General features: G+C 38.5%; 2 protein-coding genes across 5 annotated transcripts in view; one reads left to right on the top strand and one right to left on the bottom strand.

Moving 5' to 3' along the window:
• The window catches only part of CEP85L (centrosomal protein 85 like), a 144,839-nt gene that overhangs the window by 39,771 nt on the left and 82,484 nt on the right, over nt 1-22,584 (bottom strand). The window lies entirely within an intron of this gene.
• Nucleotides 3,162-13,100, top strand: PLN (phospholamban). 3 transcript variants are annotated; one of them, XM_064649681.1, is made up of 4 exons: nt 3,162-3,482; nt 7,703-7,737; nt 9,905-9,989; nt 10,392-13,100. In XM_064649681.1, the coding sequence occupies exon 4, from the start codon at nt 10,513-10,515 to the stop codon at nt 10,669-10,671; it is 159 nt and encodes a 52-aa protein (XP_064505751.1). In that variant the 5' UTR covers nt 3,162-3,482; nt 7,703-7,737; nt 9,905-9,989; nt 10,392-10,512; the 3' UTR covers nt 10,672-13,100. The 3 variants fall into 3 exon arrangements, with proteins under 3 accessions (XP_064505751.1, XP_064505750.1, XP_064505752.1); XM_064649680.1 differs by lacking the exon at nt 9,905-9,989; XM_064649682.1 differs by lacking the exons at nt 7,703-7,737; nt 9,905-9,989.

Genomic DNA, 22,584 nt, shown 5'->3' with positions numbered 1-22,584 from the left:
AATTCAAGCAAAAAAACCTCAAAGGCATTAAAAAGAAAAAAAAAAGGAAGTTATTATCTCTGAATTGATTAGGCTGTTCCCTTATGTGGTGTAATTCTGTAATGCTCTTGACACCAGCACTGAAAATGCTGCTTTTCTTTTTGAAGGAAGAAAAACCTCACACCTCCCTTTAGGCCGCATCAGACCCACAGCACAAATGTAACTGAAGGATACATTTGCTGGTCCTTTCTCTTAGCAGAGATCAGCAAAAGAGGTCCTGTAAGCCACATTTGATAATACCTGGATGACTACAAGTGCTACAGGAAGCATCTCAGAATCAGGCCAGAAAACTGCTGGTTACAAAAAGGAAAGATCTCATTTCAGTGTTCAGCTTCAACACCAAAATCTGTTACTCTGTCCCATCTACACACAAACTAATGCACATCCATGGGAGCATCCATTTATCCCTTCTCTGTGTTTTCTGTTGCTGTTAAACCAAACATGTGCAATACAAGAATCTTCACCTTGTGATATTGCAGAGCTACGCTTGCAGTATGAGACAAAACAGCAGCAGCACCATAAAACAACACACTAACCTGAGTACTCAGACTTACTTTTCTTGTGTGTTATAGATAATTGCACTGTGGTAACAGTTCACTTCCATGCAGTCATGATTATCAGCACACCAGATAGTGGCACCTCAAACTCTTTATACAGATTATACAGGTGGCTGCCGTCTACAGCTGCAATTTTAAAAACTAGCACAAGAAAGACAAAAACGATCCATGAAATTATTATTATGTGAATAAAATAATCCAGGAAAATATTATTATGTGAATAAAAGACTGTTTAAATAAAAGACCTGGTATGCTGAAGTACAACACACCTCTTTTTGGACATTATCCCAATCTAAACAAATTTATGAGAAGAAATATGTTCTAGTGGTAGATTTCTAATTCCCCTGGAGAAAGCCCAGATCATCTCCATTTAAGGTCAAGCAAGCAACAGCTGCACATTCTTGTTCCTCAGAACAAAATACAGCAGACCAGAACCTCCAACACAGATTCCTTTTCTAAAGCTTTTGCTTTCTGATATCCATGAGTGTCTGGACCCGTTCACCCAAGAGTCAATGAAAACAGTGCAATGATGTGCTCATATATCATGTCTGTACCTGTCAGACTGACATGTCCCATAAGCAGTACTTTGGCATCTGCCTCAGAACCCCACGAAAATCCCCGTGAGTTACACAAGGGAATGATACTAAGCTGAACTAGAAAAATGTTCTCAAGAGAGGGTACCCAAACAAGCTTGTTTTCAGAGAAACAACATCAATACAAGATCTACAACATTCATGTGGGCTGAACCTGTGCATGTTATGGTTGTTTAAAAAAAATACATTTTTTATTTTAAAATTTCTTACCAGTCAGACACATACAGAAGACACGTATTACATTTCTGATGAGATACTAGTGCTTCTATTAGTGCCTTAATTTGCACATTTAACTATCAGTCTTTAAAAATGAGGCCAAGCTATGATTGTATCAGCAGCTCACAAAAGAACCCAACATTCTTTTAAGGTATCTCATTTCTAAAAAGCTCCAATTCATTAAGCAAAAGAGCCAAGAATTTGGGGTAGAGTAACTAAATATATAACAATTTTGCAGTGAGTTGGTAAAAGGGAGGAACTGGCATTGGAGCTGCTGCAGTGCTGGGTGCTGGACCTAAAATACAGAGGTGAATTTCAATAGTACAATTTTCAATAGTACAAGTACAAAAAAGCAAACAATCCAGTGATAGCACTTTTCTTGGATGACAGCACACAATGAAAACATGAAACCTCCCTCATAAAAAGGCCAAATACAGTCTTTTTATGTGAGAAATTTACAATGTTAATAATGCCAATATAAGCAAATATACTTATATGTAAATATGCAATTTACTATAGGTAAATTATGAAACTCTTGCACTGGTAAAGAACTATCTCAATGTGGAGATATTCCATTAACTTTCAACTGAAATATGTGACCCTAGATTTCCTGTGTTTGATAATTAAGGACAGCAGAAAGCAGGCAAAATTATTATATTAAAGCCGAGTTGCTAACTTCAACTATTTTATAACCAATTTTGCAGACTACCTAAACCGTATTTACAAAACTAAAAACAGAGCTAAGTTTGAATCAGGGTGGTACATCACCTCCAAGGCGGTTCTGTCTCTGTTTTGAATGATGTATCACAGCAGGGCTCCCGGGGAACAAAAGAAAACAACTAAACAAAAAAACCCACAATGTCTGGTTTCCTGCTTAAAGCCAAGCACTCGTCTGTGCTAAGCAATTATTGTCAAAACTGAATCTGTAAGTGTTCAGAGTTGGACTGAGCTTCTGCATTTTTGCCTGCGATTTCCAAATCAGGAAAAGGCACACGCTGTCATTTGCATCCACACACAAAGCCTGATGCTGGATGCTCGCACATTAAACAGTTTAATCCTTTCACATCCAGCAAATCCTTCACTTCCCGGATGCACAAAACCTACTCTGTATATGACTGTGTTTGTCATTTCTCAACACAGGATAATATGCATAAGATAACCTGTAAAGTAGCATCAAGTTGCTACTCCTATCCAAACAAACTGAAAGGGTTCTCAAAAAAATCACTTGAATAGTTTCCAGTCACAAAAAGTGGGAGGGGAAGAAAAAGTGTGGGGATGTGTTTTAAAGGAAAGATAAATACTCAAATTATATAGTAATGGTAAATTTTGGAGATGAACTTTTATATGCCAGATTTTATAAGCCACAAATTAAAGGTTGGAAGAGACTTGAAATACAGGAAAATTACTTCAGTTCAAGCACTGTGAGAAGAAAGATGATAGTGGAAAAAACACATCATACACTGTAAACTGAATACCAGCTGTGTCACAAAACTATCAAAATTATATGTAATGAAAATGTAGTTTTAAAAATACCTTGTAGAAAAGAAAATCATTCCAAGTCAAATACCCACATGAAATGTGATAGCCCACACTATTTATGCTTTTTTATGACGAAGAAACATCGCTGTAGTAACACATTCAAAACACCTCCCTGAGCAAATTCCCATTTAAATTTTTCTTTAAGAAAAGGCAAAGTGTCAGCAAGCAGCTCCCTCTGCTACCCCTCTGAAGCATACCGCTTCCCAGATTCCCTTATCCTGTGGTTGAGTAGGTGGTCTCCCTGGCACACAGTTCCCTTCACAAAAGGAGGGATGTTGCCCATGTTTAATATATTACTGCTGTGAACAAGTTTAGAGGAGCCACTGCCTGTGTCAGAGGCAAATGGGACCAATCAACTTTTGAGCTGCTGAATGACACTGAGTCCTGCCTCTGAAACTTTTGTTATTTTTTCCCCCTCGACTTACTTCAATTGTTTCCACAACTTAGTTACAGACTAGGACAAGTTGCCAGAGCTCTACAGGCACGTCCCACAGCCGGGAGCAAGCTCCTCTGTGCTTCACTAAAAGTAAGACCAGAGGTAAGGAAACTCTCTTCTGTGTAATGCTTTTAATTCTTGCAGCAAGGTGCTCTGTAGTAGTAGTTTTCTACAAAAACTCCTCTACTTAAATTAACAGCTGATTATCAAAAATATGGAAATGCAGGTATCATAGCTCTGAGTCAAAAATATAATGTTGTGAGGGGAATATTTCAGCAACAACAGAGGCAACAGAATTTTCTACATGCTTGTGGGACACTTGCTGTCCCTGGGTAGATGATTTATACAGGTGGCATTGCACCAGAAGGTGAGAAGGTTTCATCACGTTCTTCAGACCTTTGTCTTTCATTTTTAGATTTAATACCTTTTTCTTGGTTTTTTTTTTTCTGTTGTTTGGTTGGTTTTTAATCCAAAATCCACAGAGAGTAATTCACTTAAAGTTTTGTAGAGACACTTGTTTCCCAAAGCTGCTTATTCACAGCCCACAAAGGTAAGAAGCCCTTTCACCATTTAACTCAGAAAAGCATTTTTCTGAGCTAACCCACTGAGAGAGCAAACTTTTTTTTTTTTTGCTGTATGACGAAAAATTGCCTGTAATTTAAAAATTTAAGTGGTTTATAGCTGTACTAGAACTGAATATATGTTCCTATAAGTGCAATTCAAGCTACAGAATCCATAGAGCGTTTTTGCTTTGAATTCCATTAAAAGTTAATTTTCTCCTGCTGTTCATTGTAACTGCCAAACTTGTCCTAGATTGTTTCTAATAAGAGATAAATAATTTTGCTAGGATTTGTAACATCATGAACTGAATTTCAAATGAAGAAGGTAATCCATTTATTTCTAAGGGAAGCACAAGCACACTGTACAATGAAATACAACTCTAGCTTTAAAACCACTGAAAAAAAAAAGTATCTCACACAGAAACATGTCACATAAAGAACATCTAATATTTACATAAACAAATATTTTAAAAAGAAATATGATTGATGAATATGTAGGCCTCTAAGGTATTTATGCTCCTTACAACCATGTTTCCTCCTTTCATCAATTCACACCTTATTACTTATGGTTGTGACTTTAGAAAAGACAAACATAGCATAGACCTTAATTTTGTGAGGTATGTTTTCTCTGTTATTGAACAGACACACAATTCCTTTTCCTATTAGTGACTGGCAGGCATCAGGCAAAGATACATCCAGGTTCTTGGTTTTGTGCTCAGCAGCCTCATGCCAGTTTTGAATAGACAAGTGATGGATGTGTCCAGATATCCTGTTACTCCCAAAGCAAACTCCGTTACGGAGTTCCCTAGAAGCTTCTTTCCAGTAGGCAGAAGCAGCACTTCAGACCTCCCAGTGTCTTCAAAACAATGCCTACCAAGGAGCAAGAAGATTCTAAGACAAACAGATATCTTTCAAGGCTGAAGCTACATAAAATGTGTTTTCAAGTGAAAAGAGGAGCTAAGGTTTATTCTACCACACAGAGAATCTTCCTCTCCTACCCCAAATACTGCATACATATACCTTTAAAAATACAGACTTCATGCATACACACACGGATTGAACATACATATAGAAACTTAACTGCTGTAGGCAGCTCTTTGATGGAATCTGGAATGCATCCCGTAGCTACAGCAGGTTAGCTGCCCGATCATCTGAATTGTATCCTGGCACAGAGTTCGGTAATTTAATGCAGGTGAAAGAGTGGCTCAGCTGTTAAGTTAAATTTAAAAATTTCACACTGATAACATCCCATGTCACAGACATCTAAACCCTGATTAACAACAATCTACAGTCATGACAGAAGCACGTGCTACATAGCAGGTGATAAGTGTTACAAATCAGATGTGAATTAAGGCATTTAATTTACAGCAAACAATTTTTTTTTTTGCTACTCATTTGTCAAGACAGCTATGTTATTATTATTTGTATTTAAGACAGACTCAGATTTATGTATACACCACATTTCTATTTTTAAAGTTGCATTTATTTCTCATCCCCTGAGAAGTTTAGCAATATAGTTAGTGTCTTCATTGTACAGTGTGAAACTCACTAAAATCAGTTTGTAACTGAGAGCATAAAGGTGATTTTCACTGATATTTTTTCAGACCATCAGCAAACAAAAATGTATGGGATATGTCTAGACAGCTACAAGAGCAGCTTTTTATTTGCTTTAATAATAATTTGATTTAGGAATAGAAAAGTACCCCAACTGGAGAAACAAAAAAATCCCACAGGGAAGCAACGTTATGTTCCCTAAACTACAAGACATTTGAGAACTGGAAGACTGCTTGTGCTTTCTGGATATTGATAAATGGGTTAAGAGTACTTTCCTGGCATCAAGTTAATTCTCAGAAGTTGAATTCACCTACTATATCCTTCTCAATCAATGCCATGTCGTTGTTCCCTGAGCCCCTAGAAGGTTAACAACAAAACCTGGAACATTCTTTTACACTTCTACTTTTTATACACGCTAGATATATTTCAATTTTTTAATTCAAATTGCACTTAGCCCAATTCCTATACAACCTATGAACCACCAGAACCTAAAACTCAACATGAAATAACTTGTTAGGTACACAGTGAACACAGTGGAGGAAAGAGTTTATTTCCTAAAAGAAAGTTACTACGTAAAAGGCAAATCATACCAACAGTCTGGAAATGGTAAAACGTTATTTTATGTCTTATTTTGATGAGGGGAGATGATGAGTATGGAGAATGAAGCACCTGCTCAAGATTCTCCTGTATGGTCCTGCAGCACTTGCAGGAAATTTACCCTCCCTAAAAATTAGCCCAAAGCTTTGGCTCCCAGGCTACTCTAATGGACCAGCACACATACAAGTTCCAGTTATCCCCAAGGCATGTGAATAACTTCCAAAAACCAAAATGCCTGGTGTGTTCAACTATTCATCAGTCTAACTGCTTTGCATCTACATTGTTCACATTCTGATGCGCTTGAAACACGGGTAAAGGCTCTTACTGTTGGTCTTGCTTCTTAGAACACCGAGAATACTAAAGCTAGTCAGAAGGAAGCTTGTAAGAGCAATAAATTAATAAGAGGGGGAACAAAAAAGAGACACTCAAGTGTGAGCCTTCCCCTACCCTCTCCCAAACACATGAAAAATACCAACACTTCAGCACAAAACAGACTTTAAAACAAAAGGTAGAAAGAAGGATAAAATGAGTTTCCTTTTCCTGTTACCAGCATTTCTCAAACTATGAGATGAATTGTTGCTTCTTTCCCCATCATAAGGAAATGTTTTCTCCATGTCATTGAAAAATGACATTATATGCCACAAGTCAGTGTCTAGATCTTCAATCAACATACCTTGATAGTACTTTTTGCATCACTGTTTATGGTTATTAAGACATTTCTTTTCAATGGACAGCAGTGAACTACTGGGGTTTTGGGACATTTCACTGTTAAAATCTATGCAATAGACTTATGCAACATTACTTTTTAACAATACCCCTTCAGGGCTTCACTTATTCACGTGGAACTGCAAGAATTCAAAAAAGTCAAATCTCTTCTATTCCACTGATATCACTGCTGCATTTAGTAAACATATGACAGGAAACAGGCTGCGTCCAAAATTGCTGTGGCATTTCCAAAGGAGCCAAATTTAATCCGTGTGACTTCAAAGGAGTCAACACAGTTGCACCAGGAATGAGAGTGGCCCACAGTTTTCACTTTGGTCACATACCCCCTCTTATTGTGAAGGACACCCAGGAACAAAGATAAAAATAACCTAATACAAATCAGGGAAACAGTCACATGTCGGTGAAGAAGGAAACAGTAATTGTGATTGGTGATTCATTCTAGGGCACTGGGTACAGGGGATTCACTACATAGTAACACACAGGATCAGCCACAAGACTGACCCTGCAGATCCGCACTGTGCTTAAGACAAGCCTTTATTATCCATTAACAGCACTGATAAAACATATAACTGCACAGCAATGCAGTCAACAGTTTCTCTTGTACAATGCTACAGGAGTAAAACTTTTAGACTTAAAAACATATAAACTACAGTATGCCCTTTTGCTGCACTTCTGTTTCAACAAGTGGTGTGTGCATGCATAATTCTCCTTTCTACTGGCCTAAAATAAGGGGACTGAACAGCAGAGAGCAGCTACTATTTGTGGCTACAATCAGCCTTCATTTCTATGTAATTATGTTCCAGGCTGTCCATTTTGACCTTGATAGTCACCCATAGGCATAGGCAGCTGTATTACTGAATCTGTTTCTCTTTATGCACACTTTAGGTGGGTGACAGCGCCATGGAGGATTAACAAGCAAGGTATGTGTTTATTAGCTGAAGTCAAGCACTTGTAAAGACAAACTTGTTGAAATACAGGCCCAGAATTGGCTTCCTTTGCTTACAAGAAAACTTCTCCCACAGGCAGGCTTAGTAGGTTAAAAAACACGCAGATGTTGTAAAAACTTCCAAAACCTTGTAAGCTTTTAAATCAAGAAACCCAAGTTACTCTATTTTGTCCTTTCCTCATCCCTTCTCTACAACATTTTCTTGCTGTTAAAGGTATACATTTTAACTTATGCTACCTTCCATTTTTTAAGATCCTTTTCTGTCACCTGTCTTGTCACATATGGCCAAATATCTAGTGCCAACTCAGCTCGACTGAGCCTTCTGACCTATTGCCAGTTCCCTCAGCAACATTCCCCAAGAAAAAGAAATAATTTTTTTTTCCCCTCCCAGAGCAATCTCACCCTCTCTTGCCCTGTTTTGGCCTTGCATCTGTGATGCCCAACCAGCTAATAATGCTTTTTATGGAAGCATTCAAAGCCCCAAGTCCTCGCCCCTTGAGTCATGCAAGTGAAACATCTGCAGCAGCACAGCAGTGCAGGTGCCAGCACGTGCACAGTTCAATCTAATGCTGGACTCATGAAATGGACTTATTGCGCATTTACACAGGTAAACATTGATGCTGCTCCAATCCTCATGTGGGTCCCAAAAAAACAGTAGTCAGGAAAAAGAAATGTTGCTGTAGCAGGACACAGAGCCCAAAGACCAAGGGTTGCTCACACACTGCATTAAAAAAATGACACAAGAAGCTGTGATGAAGTCATCCGCAGGAAATACTGTTCCCTGTACAGTGTCTGTCACACAAGCTCATCACACAAACTCTTCTCCACCAGCGTTAATCCATTAGTGGTTCATCTACTGTGACTTGTCTGGAAGAAGATAAACAGCCTAATGCACTCCAGCCTGTATTGGGATGGAAGAATGAATGCACATTCAGCCAAGAGACTTGATAATTCCTGTGCATGTCTTGCTTTTACTGCACTAGTGACTGACAGTGACTTGCATAGAGCTAAGCAGAACATATTTGGCAAGCACTTTAACTGCTTAAATAGATGAAAACAGGTACAGCAAAAAGTCAAACAAAGATGAAAAATTATAGTCACCAGGAGAGCAAGTTCCTGGTGTGTGTTTTGTTTGCAATAAAGATCAACTATAGCTTAAAACATCATAACAAAATCTGAAGTTGAGTTTTAGAAGAAGATGTCATCACATGGAATCCTCTAGAGGTATCAAAATAACCATGTGCAATTTGATTTCTTTTGAAGGTCTCTTTTAAATACCAACACTGCCACTGGCACTGAAAGCACATGTATTCTGCTCATATAGAATCCTTTGACTCTACAGCCCAACATGGAGGGACTAAGAAAGAAAAGCCTGCAAGACAGTTCTGTCTCCTTTTAAGCTTTTTCCATTTAGCTACATATAGAGACAAATTCATGGGCGACAAAGAATCTCTGATTCAGTCAGGACCATCAAGTAATTTAGGAAACAGACATCTAAGCTATGGTTTTCCTTTATGTGGCATACATGACACGAATTTCACTCATTGCCAAGAAAAAAAAAGGTGACAAGGAGAGGCCTTCTGTGAAAGATTCGATCACAATATCAATTCATAAAATGTTTAGGGGTAAGTGCAGCTTTGGGAACAAAGTCTGACAGATGCATATATCATTATTATCTTGAAAACAAAGTTTTCATATTGTGACAGCACCTGCAGAATCCACCTCACCCTGACCTAAGCAAGCATATATCAAAGCCAGCTTCTTGCCACAGAAGGTTCATGCAGGAGGGATTTACACTGCAACTACTTATTTGGAGTTTTAAGACACCCTGTGCTTCCATCTGCAATTAAAAGGGGGGGGGGGGAAATATACTTTAAATATAACACTCATTTAAGAGATTAAGTTGTATATATGCTTTATTTTTTTCCTCATAGCATTTCTACACCTTTGCAGCCACATTTTGTAACACACTGTCCTACATGCATTAAAAAGATTTAGTCTTTATTCTGTCCTGTCTGTTGAGAAATATACTACTAAAATTCCCTACAGCAGTGATTTGTTAGCTTTAATTGCCCCCCATAAAGAACTTGTAGTTGGAATGGAAACACTTCAATAGGATTTTTTTTTCTCCTCCCTTCTAGAAAAAGGAAAAAGGTTCTGCTAAATCAGATTATCTGCCCCTGTCAGTAACAGCCAGCACTACTATCCAGATCTCCTGGCTGCAAGGTCTGTGACCCTAGTCTTATCATCATGCTTTCACATGTGCTTGAACAAATAAAGCAGAGAGATGTGGGTGGGAGGGCAATGAGCCACAGCCTTTTCAGACTGTGAAAGATGGGAGTTTAGGATCTAAAGCAATAATCTGGGCAAAACCCACATACTCACAATTTCCATGTTACAGTTCTTCACCACTGCTAAGAAGCAGATGCTTAGTAGCCTTCAGGAGGAGAAATACAGTACAGCACAAATCTAAACTTGAAAAACAAATTTTAAAAATCCTGTTTTAAACTAAAAACACTGTAAAAGCAATCTATTTATTTCAGACTTTTTAGAACTTTTAAAAAATCTCCATTTGCACTCTTCAAAACACTTCTGTATTTCTAATTCTTCGCTTTCCTGCTTTTCCAGCTCCACAAAGGCTGTCTAAAAAAAAGAGAAGATATTAGGCACTTTGCACTGTTCCTGACAACTGCGCTTCTTTCCTGCACTCCTAAAACCTCTGATTTGTGCTCTCTGCTTTCTTGTTGCCATGGAGAAGGTCCAACACATAACCCGCTCTGCTCTAAGGAGAGCCTCAACTATTGAGGTCAACCCACAAGCACGCCAAAGGCTCCAAGAGCTCTTTGTGAATTTCTGCCTGATTTTAATTTGCCTCTTGCTGATCTGTATCATTGTGATGCTTCTCTGAAGTTCCAGCACTCCTCTGCACTGTCCTCTAGAAAAATCATCCCGGGGGGAAGAGAGACGCACACCTGCAACTCCCAGCGCAAGGATCCTCATGTGACAGGGGCCAGCACTCGGACTAGAGTGTGTGCCAACCAGTGCCCTGTTACCTTACTGCCTGCTACATGTATTAAAAACACGTCTTCTGTGCAGAACAGTGTTTAGAGCCTGTAGTTACAAAGCTGTGCATGACCCAGTTTGTCGGTCTCAATCAAGAGATATCTTTAAATGGGGTAAAGTACTGATAAATCAGATTATCTGCCCCCAACAGTAACAGCCAATCTTCCTCAATCTTTTAGTTAGATAAACAGCAACTTCACTTTTTGGGGGCCTGAGTGTTTTTAGGTTTCTCTGAAAATCCTTATGCCCTTAGAGGGGTTCCAAATTTGGACCACATCTGCCCAAAGAAGAGCTTACAGGTACACAGCCATCAACACATCTTAAGAAAATTTCTGCTCTGTTTAACTCAAGGTGCTGCATCTCTGCATTATCAACTGAAGGCATTTAAATTGCTTTAGTGGTTTTTAAGGGAACATGGGAATAAACAAAAAATATCTTCTAACCCAGAAATGAAAACTATTTCATATGCTTTTCTCCCTATCTAAAGGATCTTGTATATGTGACTTCTGGAAAGGTTTTTCACAATGTTTTGTAGAAAAAAACCTGACACTACCACACTGACATAAAATTTTTTTTTCTATAGTCATTCAACTGACATGACAACTGGCATAACTTGGAAACAATTCTCAGAGTACTTAATATTTGACTTCAGACAACTTAATTATGTCCTGCTCTAATTTATGTAATAATTTCCTTAGTTTAAAACTACAAAAAACTTGGAACTTGCCAGTGTCACAGAAGGTGGCTTATATCTGATATGGTAAAGAGAAAAGTCTAGGTCACCATTACTGCTATGACTAAAGTGTATCAGACAAATACAAGTAATACCCCCACCTTCAGCTGCAAATACCTGCTAGAGAACATGCAAGTATTTTCCTAAAACAAATGACAGATTAAAAAAATAAATTATATGCACAGAAGGAAAAAGCATTGCAGAAATATCTTTTCGACACGTAAACCAGAGGCTATACATGTAAAAGATGACATTTCTACTCCAGCAGTTGTGAGTAACAAGACTGAGCAGAAGACTTCCAATCCTACTACATGTTTCCGGTATTAATCTAAGTTCCTAGAAATTTGATAGTTTTTAAATTTAAAGAAAGCTCAAGAATCAACACAGAGGTCAGACAGACATCCATTTTTTGAAGAGTAATCTTTCTGTACCACTCTATGTAAGCAGTCCTACTGATGAATACAGAAAATCAAAACAAGTTATCTTCATCTTGTATTCTGCCTTTAAGACTTAATATTTCATGAGTAGAGGTTAACAATGAACAGCTGAGCAGGAAGGGAAGAAATCTTTGAAAAAGCTTGGTATTTAATGGAATGCAAGCAAATCCAGTGGTGATGCACTTCCTATCTGGCAAACAGATATGCTAAGACCAGGCCTCTAAAATAGGGTTAATCACCAGAGGAAATTAAGATAGCGACTGTATGAGGACTAGAGCAAGCACTGGTGAGGCTGGCAACACACCCCCACTTGCAAGTTAGTATATGAGCATTACTGATTTGAACCATCAGCGTAAATCTCAATTTCCATTTCACGCATTCTCACCACTTTCACAAACACATGAGATTTTGGTAAGCGTATTTTCCCTTTTAATCCTTCTTCCCTTTCTTGTCTTTTCAAATTTGTATTTTTGTCACGGATAGGGTTTCTAGCTTTAGTTTGCTTCGGATGTGCTTCAAGAGACTTCAATTGGAAACAGACAAGTTTTACAGTACTGAAAACTTGCTGAAGAAAAGTGTTAAGAGTAAAGCATCAGCACATACATCCTGAAGACATGTTTGGATTATAGGTTTAACAAGCCAGTAATATATAGGAGTTAAAGTAAAGCATTGCTAAAAAAGTACCACCCCCCCCCAATAAAAACAAAGCCTCCAACTTCCACTTATGTACCTAAAAGCCATCATTTATTTAAAAGCAATAAACAAACAAGAACAAAACAAAATTATAAATGAACTGGAAGCCCTACTGTTATTTTACATCAATGCAGATAAATTGCATGTACTGTTTGGTTCATTTATGTCTTAGGATTCTGATGATCACAAAATATGCTACCATCCTCTGTATCACCAAATGTCAACTGAACCCACAGATTAAAAAACAACCAACCTTTTGTATATAGTACAAACTTCTTCATAGATTTTTATGAGCTTTAAAAATAACATCTACTGTATTTTAAAATGACTGCTTGAAAATATATTAATGCATAAAATACATCCAATTCTGTTTAGAGATCTATCATTTACTTATTAAACTTATGTGAAAAAGAGCTAGTCATTGCACAGCTTTTTAGTTCTCTATATCTCTATTTATTCTGCTTTGGTTTTTAAGAGTAATCTTGACTGTTTTGTGATGCCCAAATCACTTACATGTACCTAATTCACACTCAGTAGCTACTGCTCATAAGTAATCCTAATGAATTTTATTAAAGTGTAATCAAAAAGTGCCTGACTCTCACCACTGCGACCCGGGTTCGATTCCCGGCCCCCTGGGCAGGTGGAGCTCGTCAGCCTTGGTAGGCAATCCACCTAAGAGAAGGTCACTCTAAACAAACCTACATCCTGGGGACCTCACTGCCACTGTCCAAGCTTTGCTCGGCCCCGGCAGATGAACCTCAGGACTAAAGGGTGGGCTCAGTTCAGCGCACACTGTGTCTCACCTAAAAAAATCCACTGCGCAGGCTGGAAGGGTTAATGACCTTTCCCAAAATCTTCGCTCGCGAAGACTGGCCATTATATAATCAAAAAGTTCCCTACTTTTATGAGCTGTAATAAAACTTGCAAACACAGCACATAGCTTGGATTAAGTTTTCAGTTCTCTGCTCCACTCCACCCAAGCCTAAATCTTTTTCCTAAGTTCATCTTACACACTGATAATGAATAAAGACAGCTGAACAGGCAACAAGCTGGCATTACTCTTCCTCTAAAACAATAAATTACAAACTTTCATGGCAATTTTATACTGGGAAGGAGCTGAATCAGGAACAAAAGTATGCTGGTTTTAAAGATGTGTTTCCTCAGCCAGCTCCTCAGCAAAAATTGATATAACTACTCATTATCCTCTACATGAAAACATGACCCATTTAAAACCCGAAATTTTGCTCTGATCAAGACTAGTCAGTAAGGCACTTCAGAAGGCAGGAGATAGTCGTGTTTCTTTATTAACTGTTCTGCATCGATTTAGCTACAACTGCCCTTCCTAGCAGAACTGCACCACTCAGTGGAAAGACAAGTGTAAAACAGACTTAAACAACATTTTTCACACAACGGGGCCAAAATGTTTGCCACCCCTCAGCATAAAGAATTTTTATGTAAGTTTTGCTACAATTACACCAATGGTCAATGGTGCAACTAGGCCAGGGGTATCCTGGGGTGCATTAGGAAGAGCACTGCCAGCAGGTCGAGGTAGGTGATCCTGCCCCTCTACTCAGCCCTAATGAGGTTACATCCGGAGTGCTGTGTCCAGTTCTGGGCTCCTCATGGAGCTCCAGACATGGGGCTCCTGGAGCAGGTCCAGCAGAGGGCAACAAAGATGATTAGGGAACTGGAGCATTTCCCTTACGAGGAAAGGCTGAGGGAGTTGGGCCTGTTCAGTCTCAAGAAGAGACGCCTGAGAGGGGACCTCATCAATGTACATCTGAAAGGAGGGTGTCAAGAGGAAGGATCCAGGCTCTTCATGGTGGTGCCAAGCAATAGGACAAAAGGCAATGGGCAGAAACTGATGCACAGGAAGTTCCACCTGAATATGAGGAAGAACCTCTTTACTGTGCACTGAAATAGATGCCCAGACAGGTTGTGGAGTCTCCCTCACTGGACATATTCAAGAACCATCTGGATGAAATCCTGTGCCATGTGCTCTAGAATGACCCTGTTTTGCCAGGGAGATTGGACCAGATGATCCACTGTGGTCCCTTCTGACTTTATCCATTCTGTGATACATACAGAACAATAATCATGTCTGATGTACACACTTCTGCTGAAACATACTTTACCTACATCCTCACTGCTAAAATTAGAGCAGAGTAATTGAACACATTCATTTAGAGAGTGTTCTTGTTTATATCTGGAAGCATATTAATATACTATAGATTACAGGCCAGATACCTGTAATTGTATGGCTACTAATAAATAGTGTCTGGCAGAATACAATTGCAAAATATTTGTGAAATCCTATAAGATCCATAAATACCTTTTATTTAAAACCAAATTTAGTCCTTTTAGCTTTGACCTCCATAATAAAAACTGGAAAAAAACCTCAGAACATATTTATAAGGATTCCTTTAAAAACTGATGCTCATCTGAGTAAGAACCCTGGTAATTTAAATTATTTAAAACAGGCCCTAGATTCACTGTAATATCTGACTGATTGCTTTATAAGCTTGATATATTTTTTTAAGGTAAAAGAATGCCAGAAGTTACATCTTTGTATAAAATATAAAATTATAAAACACTGCCCTCTTGTGATGATCCGTAAAAACGTAGCTGATTACTAAAATGAAGTTTTGGCAACTGTTTTCACTGTTAGGGCATAGTGGTTTTATATGTTCCTTTCATTTATGTATATATATTTCTATATATAAAACACAATTGTTAAGTTATTAATACTCCCTTAAAATAAGCTATTGCGTATGTCCTATTAAAAGCACTAAGGACACATCCTCTGCCAGCCCAATCTACATTCTTAATAAGGCATTTGCAAAGCTGCAATGACTTACACAGCACATTGCTGGCAAAACGCAACCTGCTGCACTGCACAACGCCAAACTCTAGAAGGGTAAGGATATACTCCTGTTAACAGAAATACATCTTGCCCAGACAAGAAAGCTTTCCTTTTTTTGCACTCACAGAGATCTTTTAGATGTAAATTTTCAACAGTCTACTGCTGAAACAGAGTAAGTCTTGAGAACATTCTTTTGAAAATTAAATAGGCCTGAAAAGTACCACACATATTAAAAAAAAAAGCAATAAAGAGCCAAACTGTAATAAAATTCAAGTTCTTTCTCCAACAATTAGTTCTTTAGAAATTCCCCAGTAGTGAAATGAAGGCTAACATTAACTTTTTTTTTTATTATTTTATTTTTAAGGTACTGGGGAAAAAAAGCCTGTAGCAGTATCTAGATCCTTTTCCGGAAAAAGAAAACAACACAACTCTACTTACTGTAAACAAACATTTTTTTCTTCAGTGGCAGAAACTAAAACCAGATAAACAGCTGTGGACACAATGAAATTTTTGTGAAATCTACCTCGCTTAGCATTGAAGGAGCAACACAAAGCTACAATTAAGAGTCTGCTGCAAGCACAAGAGGGCAGACTGATACACATTATGGATCTTGCCAACGACAGAGGTCTCAACCTGCTACTCAATTTTCTGCTCATTTTCTTGGTTCTAGTGCTCGCATTTATCCTTGTGAAGCTGATGTGAACCTTTGCGAGGCTTTGCTTCCTTCTCAGACCTTGTTTTGAGGGCTTTGCAATGATAATGTAGACACTTAAAAATGTCTAAATATAAGCATGCAAAGACTGCAGAGGCTGAAACATCTGACAGAGAATGTGTTCCCACACCAAATTTATCAGAAAGCAATCCTAAAAGCTGTGCACAACTATCTACCTACCTTTGAGTGAAAAAAGCATCTAGAGCCTTGCTGAGTACCTGAAGAAATCCAACTATGCATCAGCAGCTATGATAGTTGCTCACTGTTAGAGCTGATTGGTATTTAAAGATCTACAAATTATCTGCAGACTTCAAAAAACATCATTTCTGCAAAAGCAGAAATCAAATTTTTAAAATGGGATTTCTGTAGAACATGTATTTCATGGGAAATGACCCAGATACAGCAGGAAGGCAAAACAAAATGCCAACACTGAGTTGACAGCACACGTCAAATTACCTGTGGAGAGAAAAGCACGGATGCTGTAGATGGAAACAAAGTAGCTTGCAGCTGAGATGGGGATAAGTGAAGGTTAAATATGAAAACATAATTATTAGTTATACCTTTTTCACCACCTATGGTTCACTGCAACACCCTAAAAGCCAGAAGCCTTAGTGTTATCCAGCAGTATCAAAAGAAGCAGCTGTCAAAACAACTGAAAAACAAATGACCATTAACCAGGGTTATTACAACTCAGCCTAGGAAACCCTTAACACTGGCACATACACAAGCAGTAGGTCCATCTGCACAAACCCAACAAGTGTGTTACAGCCTCAGTAAGCTGGATTTACCACTTAGGCACAGGTCAAGTGAGCAGTGTGGGAGCTCTCCAGCCATATTTGACAGACCACTTGCTACTTGCCAGTGAAATCATCCAGTCCATAACTTGTCCTCACTTGTATGTAAATAAATAAACTTACAGGACCTTCTTCTGTGGCCCTTTACAGGATGACGTACTTTCCCCACAGGTCCTTGGGAAGGACAGTGACCAACAAGAGCACACTTCTCTTGGAATTATTTGCTGAGAAGGCAGCTCTACATAACCTGAGACACACTAGCAAAGGAGATGACCAGAAGCAGATTTTCGTACATTACATTGGGGCCAAACAGCTTCCTCTTAGCACCTCACTTTTCCAAGTAAAACACGGGAACAGTGTGCACCAACACATACACATTGTACAGTAAACTTAACGTCATAGATATGCATATTAACAGTCTTTTTTTTGCACACATGCAAAAGAAGCAGATGTTGCTCATCGGGTGGGGGAAGCCCCAGCTTCCAGCTTTCTGCTACCAACAGCACATCCCTGATTCAGCACATACACTGCTGAGAGCCGAATATGCTACAGAGCTAATCTATTCACATTCACACCCAGAATTTCCATATGATTACTGTTGTTCTGGGTGGTTGAGTTATCTGGAAGAGACCAATCTGAATGGATCTACGGTAGACTTTACACAGGAAAAGGCAGTATCCCCAGCAAACCAGAAAGTTTATGCAAGTCCTACCATTAATAGTCACCCACGTTCCATTCTACGCTACCTGCTCCAAAGCTTAGGCAGTGTTAGTGCACTGGTTTGGGCTGGAATAAAGTTAATTTTCTTCCTAGTATAGTAGCTAGCATGGGACTATGGTTCAGAACAAGTCCAAAACATAGTTTGCACCAGCTACTATGAAGAAAATTAACTCTACTCCAGCCAAACAGCAGGATTAGCTACAGCAGCCCAGATAGTTAAAATGAAAGCTTTTCTTTCACCTCCTCTGAAATATGTGCAATAAACATTTAAAATAGCTTCTGCAAACTACACATCCATAGCTTTTTAATGTTGATAGTTATAGTAGTATGAATTCCCATCTGTTTGCATGTAAAGCAGAAAACTTTGCACAGCTACATCATTGTAAGCACTTTATCACTTACTTTGATAATCTTGAAATATTCTGCTTAAAAAAACCCACAAAACCTGTAAATTTATATACAAGGCATATACGTGATAATGGTTACGTAGTTGTGTATTGTTTAGGAGGATTTCTCCTGATGCTTTACATAGATGGCTCAAAGCACACCAAAACCACAGAAACAAATAGGAATTCCACTCTAGTCCAAGGTAGAATAAAAACAGTTTTCCCAACAAAGTGGTTATTTGCTGATATACTGCCTGGGACTATAGAAAGCTTGTTGTCTGTACGACCTTCTGTACTATTCCAAAGCTTCCTTTTCTTAGGGAAACCACTGTGACAGCAGTTGGCCTTCACAAAAAAATAAAGTGACATACTCCTTCTTAATAACATGAGAAAGATGAGCCTAGTGCCACCAAATATCACATATTTCCAGATCCAATTACATACAAGGGAAGTCTGTAAGAAACTCTGCCACTAGAGCATGGAGAAACAAGCCCAAGAAACAACCCCGGTAGCCTCCTCTCAGTCAGCAATGAACACTACAGAATCCTCAATAAATGCTGAAACACACTGTTGACACTGAAACATGTATTTTACTGAGATGACACATAAAGTTGGCAAAGTCATCGGCTAACCAATGCCAAGTCTCTTTTTTTGCAATCAAGCACAGTCCAAGTTTGGTTTCCTATCGTCTGCTAGTGCTTACTCCACATTGAACTCACATATGGACTATAAAGAACGGAATCCCATTTGTTGGGCTACCAACTTCACAGCAAATGGAACAGACCATAAAAACTTAATTACGGCTCACAGAGAAGGAGCTCACTATGATAACAAAAAGTGATAATTCCTCATATTAAAAAGTTTTATCTGCCTGAAAAGTATGATTTCATCAAAACACACGATGCAGGGAAAATGTTGATATTAATAATTTTTAGTTTTCTGATCTGCCAGGATTGTAAAAAGAACTAGCTTTGAGTTGACATTTAAGAATAAAGTTTTATGTGGCAACAATGTTATTTGAAGAATGTCATAACCTTTTCATTCAATTAGAACAGCTTTTTTTACCAATGTTTAGGTATGCATGCAGTTTAGTTTTTTCCTTCTCTGTTTTGCAATGAAAGTTGTTATAATATCTCTAAATTTCTCAATGCATTAAAATTTAGTTTCTAGTAACTTTTATATGCATGGTATGATAAATCCAGCATTTTCCTCATTAAAAAAAAAAAACAAACAAACAACAATAAACCTGGTACATTAAAGGGAAAAGATGCACTTAAGCAATTTCCATCTATTATCTCTGCTATATTCTGACACGCATTAGCACACCATCAAGAAATCACAGATGTTCTGGACACTGGAAAAAAGAGATTCATCCAGTGATACTTGCAACACTGTACAGAGTTAATAAGTACATATGCAGCCTTCTGAAACCTTGGCATTGTATTATCTTCAACAATTTTAAAGGCATGCTTTCACTTCAAATCTAATTTCTGGGCTAGCATATAGCATGTATCTAGATGCATTCAGATTATAGGATATGTAATAGTATCAGACTGCAAGAAGTACCTTTAAATGAAAACATAGAACCTTTCAATCTAGATTTGTATGGTCTCCTAGTTCAGTAAATAGGAACCACTGTTGTGTATTACAAGCATTTTTTTCCCTTAGCATAGGGAAAGATTGGCTGCCCATTGAAAACAATTAAAATGTATGCTGAAATACAAATTCTGCATGGAAAGTGTTTTCTTTGAAGCACTGTTTCTGTGCTTCAGTGCATAAACTGAAGAACTGTTAAAATCAGTTCCTTGGAAATGTGTAGGAGAATGTTTATCTTCAAAAACCCTACATTAAATAACTCACATTAGCTAGAAAAATGAATTTTCATATGCAACTACATGATGTTACACAATAACCAAAGACCAGATCCTCTTTGGATATTTATTTCTTAAATGTACACATTTCTTAAATGCATCACACCCACAACTGAATGATGCATCTTCTCTGAAGAGGTTTTTGTTGATCCTGCACCTTTTCTGCAATTGCAAACCTGACCATGTCCTCAAAGAGAATCTCAATGTACCTGCAGGTCTTCTACCCAACACTCCTGAGCTTCTCTTACAATGCTAGACAAATGCACAGGAAATTTCACTTTAAAATCCATGGTTTACAATTGGAATGGAAAAGCCACATTGTAGGCTTTTTAATTTGGGGAGCAAAGTGTAAGAAAAAACACTGAGTTCAGTCTACTTCAGACTACTAAGAAGGAGAGAATCTTAAACTTGAATTTAATTAATCTTGGAATAGCTTCTGAGAGTTGTAACATTATACTTTGCATTTACCTTTACAATAAACAAATTCAAAGCTTGTCTGATTTTATAAAAATTAATTCTAATTCAGAGTTTTCCATGGTAAACTGCCTATATGAGTCTGTGAGTCTGTGAGGGCACAAAAATTTATTTGTAGGCTGTGTTATGAAGTCCCCCATCTGTTCCTGGACCATCAGTCCTCAAAATCAACTCAGAAAATTGTTGCTGTCTATTTTTACTTCACCAGTGATAGAAGGGGAGATTATAGAGGGCAGCTATAAGCCTGTCTTAAAGATACACAAAGCTGCTCCAGATTGACAGTTGAAAGCAAAGTTCATTCTTTTCTGTTCATGGCAATAGTAGTGTTAAAATGAAAGAATGATAAATCGTAATTTTTTTTCAGTCCTATAAAACCCGCTACATTTCCACCAGCTTACATATGTAATAAAAACAAAACAACGAAAGCAATCCCCACGAAGAGGAAAAGAAAAATAAAAAAGTTCCTCTAGAGGTGTGGCTTTTTCCCCCTTTTATAAATCATCAGCTTCCTCAAGCAAAATCTTAGCTTCCTACTCTCTCTCTCGGATATATACTCCACATAGGATTGTTGTTTTCTTGGTTTCTCAGATATAATAAAGTATCAGTTCCCAGATGCACACATGGTGATCTCTGAAAAAAGCCCATAGCACAATTATGCTGAGGTTTCTTTAAAAATCAGGTGTCAAGACAGGAAGAACCATTCTCCTTTATTCATCTTCTGTGGTGTCCCTCCTTCTCACAGCTGTAACCTCTGTCAGAAAGACAGGGCAGGCAGGCAGGGCCAGCAGGGGATGCCTCCAAGAGCCCAGAGCCTCATCGCTCTTGCACGTTTTCACTTTCTGTTCCTCTGGGTCCTATTTCACAACCACATCTTACTTGAGGAAATAAAACAGATCACATTTCAAGGCCCATCAACTTGACTCCAGATCATACCAATGGAAGTACTTGTTAAGGCCATCAGGAACCTCCTCCACAGAGATGTAAAAGTAACAGGTGCAAGAAAAAGAAAAAATGCCAGTTTTAGGCAAAATTTCACTCTATAATCTTTCAATCTCAAAAACCTGGAAAGGTGCAGCACTGTTTTAGGAATCCAAGCCACAGAGAGAAATAATGCTTGTGTTTCCCCTGCTGGCTCTGTCCTCCAAACACAGGTGGGCAGCAATGCCTGCACGGATGAAAGTTTTTGAGTAACTGTAATAACACTGATACAGAGTTTAATCTGTTTCAAACATTAAACTTTGCCTTGGTACTGTGTTTAATCACAATCAGAGTGAGAAAGCACCTGTGAGACATGTAAAAAAAGCTGGGAGTTTTGACCTAAATAAGTTTCTAAAACACCCATCCTAAACAAAATGTTGTGTAAAAGGTACATAAAATACGATAAAGAGACATACCTAAATGAAGGAAAGAAGTAAATAAAGCTTACTCTGCTCTTGTAAGACCCCACCTGGAATATTGCGCACAGTTCTGGTGTCCCCAACATAAAGAGGACATGGAACTGTTGGATCAAGCCCAGAGGAGGGTCACAATGCTGGTAAGAGGACTGGAACACCTCCACTAGGCTGAGAAAGTTGGGGCTGTTCTGCCCAGAGAAAAGAAGGTTGTGTGGAGACCTCATGGCAACTTTCAGGTATTTGAAGGGGGCCTACAGAGAAGCTGGAAAGGGACTCTTTGTCAGGAACTGTAGTGACAGGACAAGGATTAATGAGTGCAAATTGAAGGAGGGGAAATTTAGTCTGGATATTCAGAAGAAAATCTTTACTGTGAGGGTGGTGAGACACAGGAACAGGTTGCTCAGGGAGGCTGTGGATGCCCCACTCCTTGCAGTGTTCAACGTCAGGTTGGATAAGGCCTTGAGCAACTTGGTCTATTGGGAGGTGTCCCTGCCCATGGCAGGGGGTAGTGGGACTAGATGATCTTTAAAGGTCCCTTCCAACCCTTAACATTGTATGATTCTATATATTCAAATCCAAGAGGAGAACCACCAGGCACAGTAATCTGCTCACAAACCTCACAGACAGCACCTCTGATGGCTGCAGCCAGCTACATGTGTTTCAGGTGTTTGGGAAGACTTG

The sequence above is a fragment of the Pseudopipra pipra genome, chromosome 3, assembly GCF_036250125.1.
Source record: "Pseudopipra pipra isolate bDixPip1 chromosome 3, bDixPip1.hap1, whole genome shotgun sequence".
In the NCBI taxonomy this organism is placed as follows: domain Eukaryota; kingdom Metazoa; phylum Chordata; class Aves; order Passeriformes; family Pipridae; genus Pseudopipra; species Pseudopipra pipra.
Note: the sequence above shows the minus strand (reverse complement) of the source record. Positions and strands in the feature narration are given on the sequence as shown.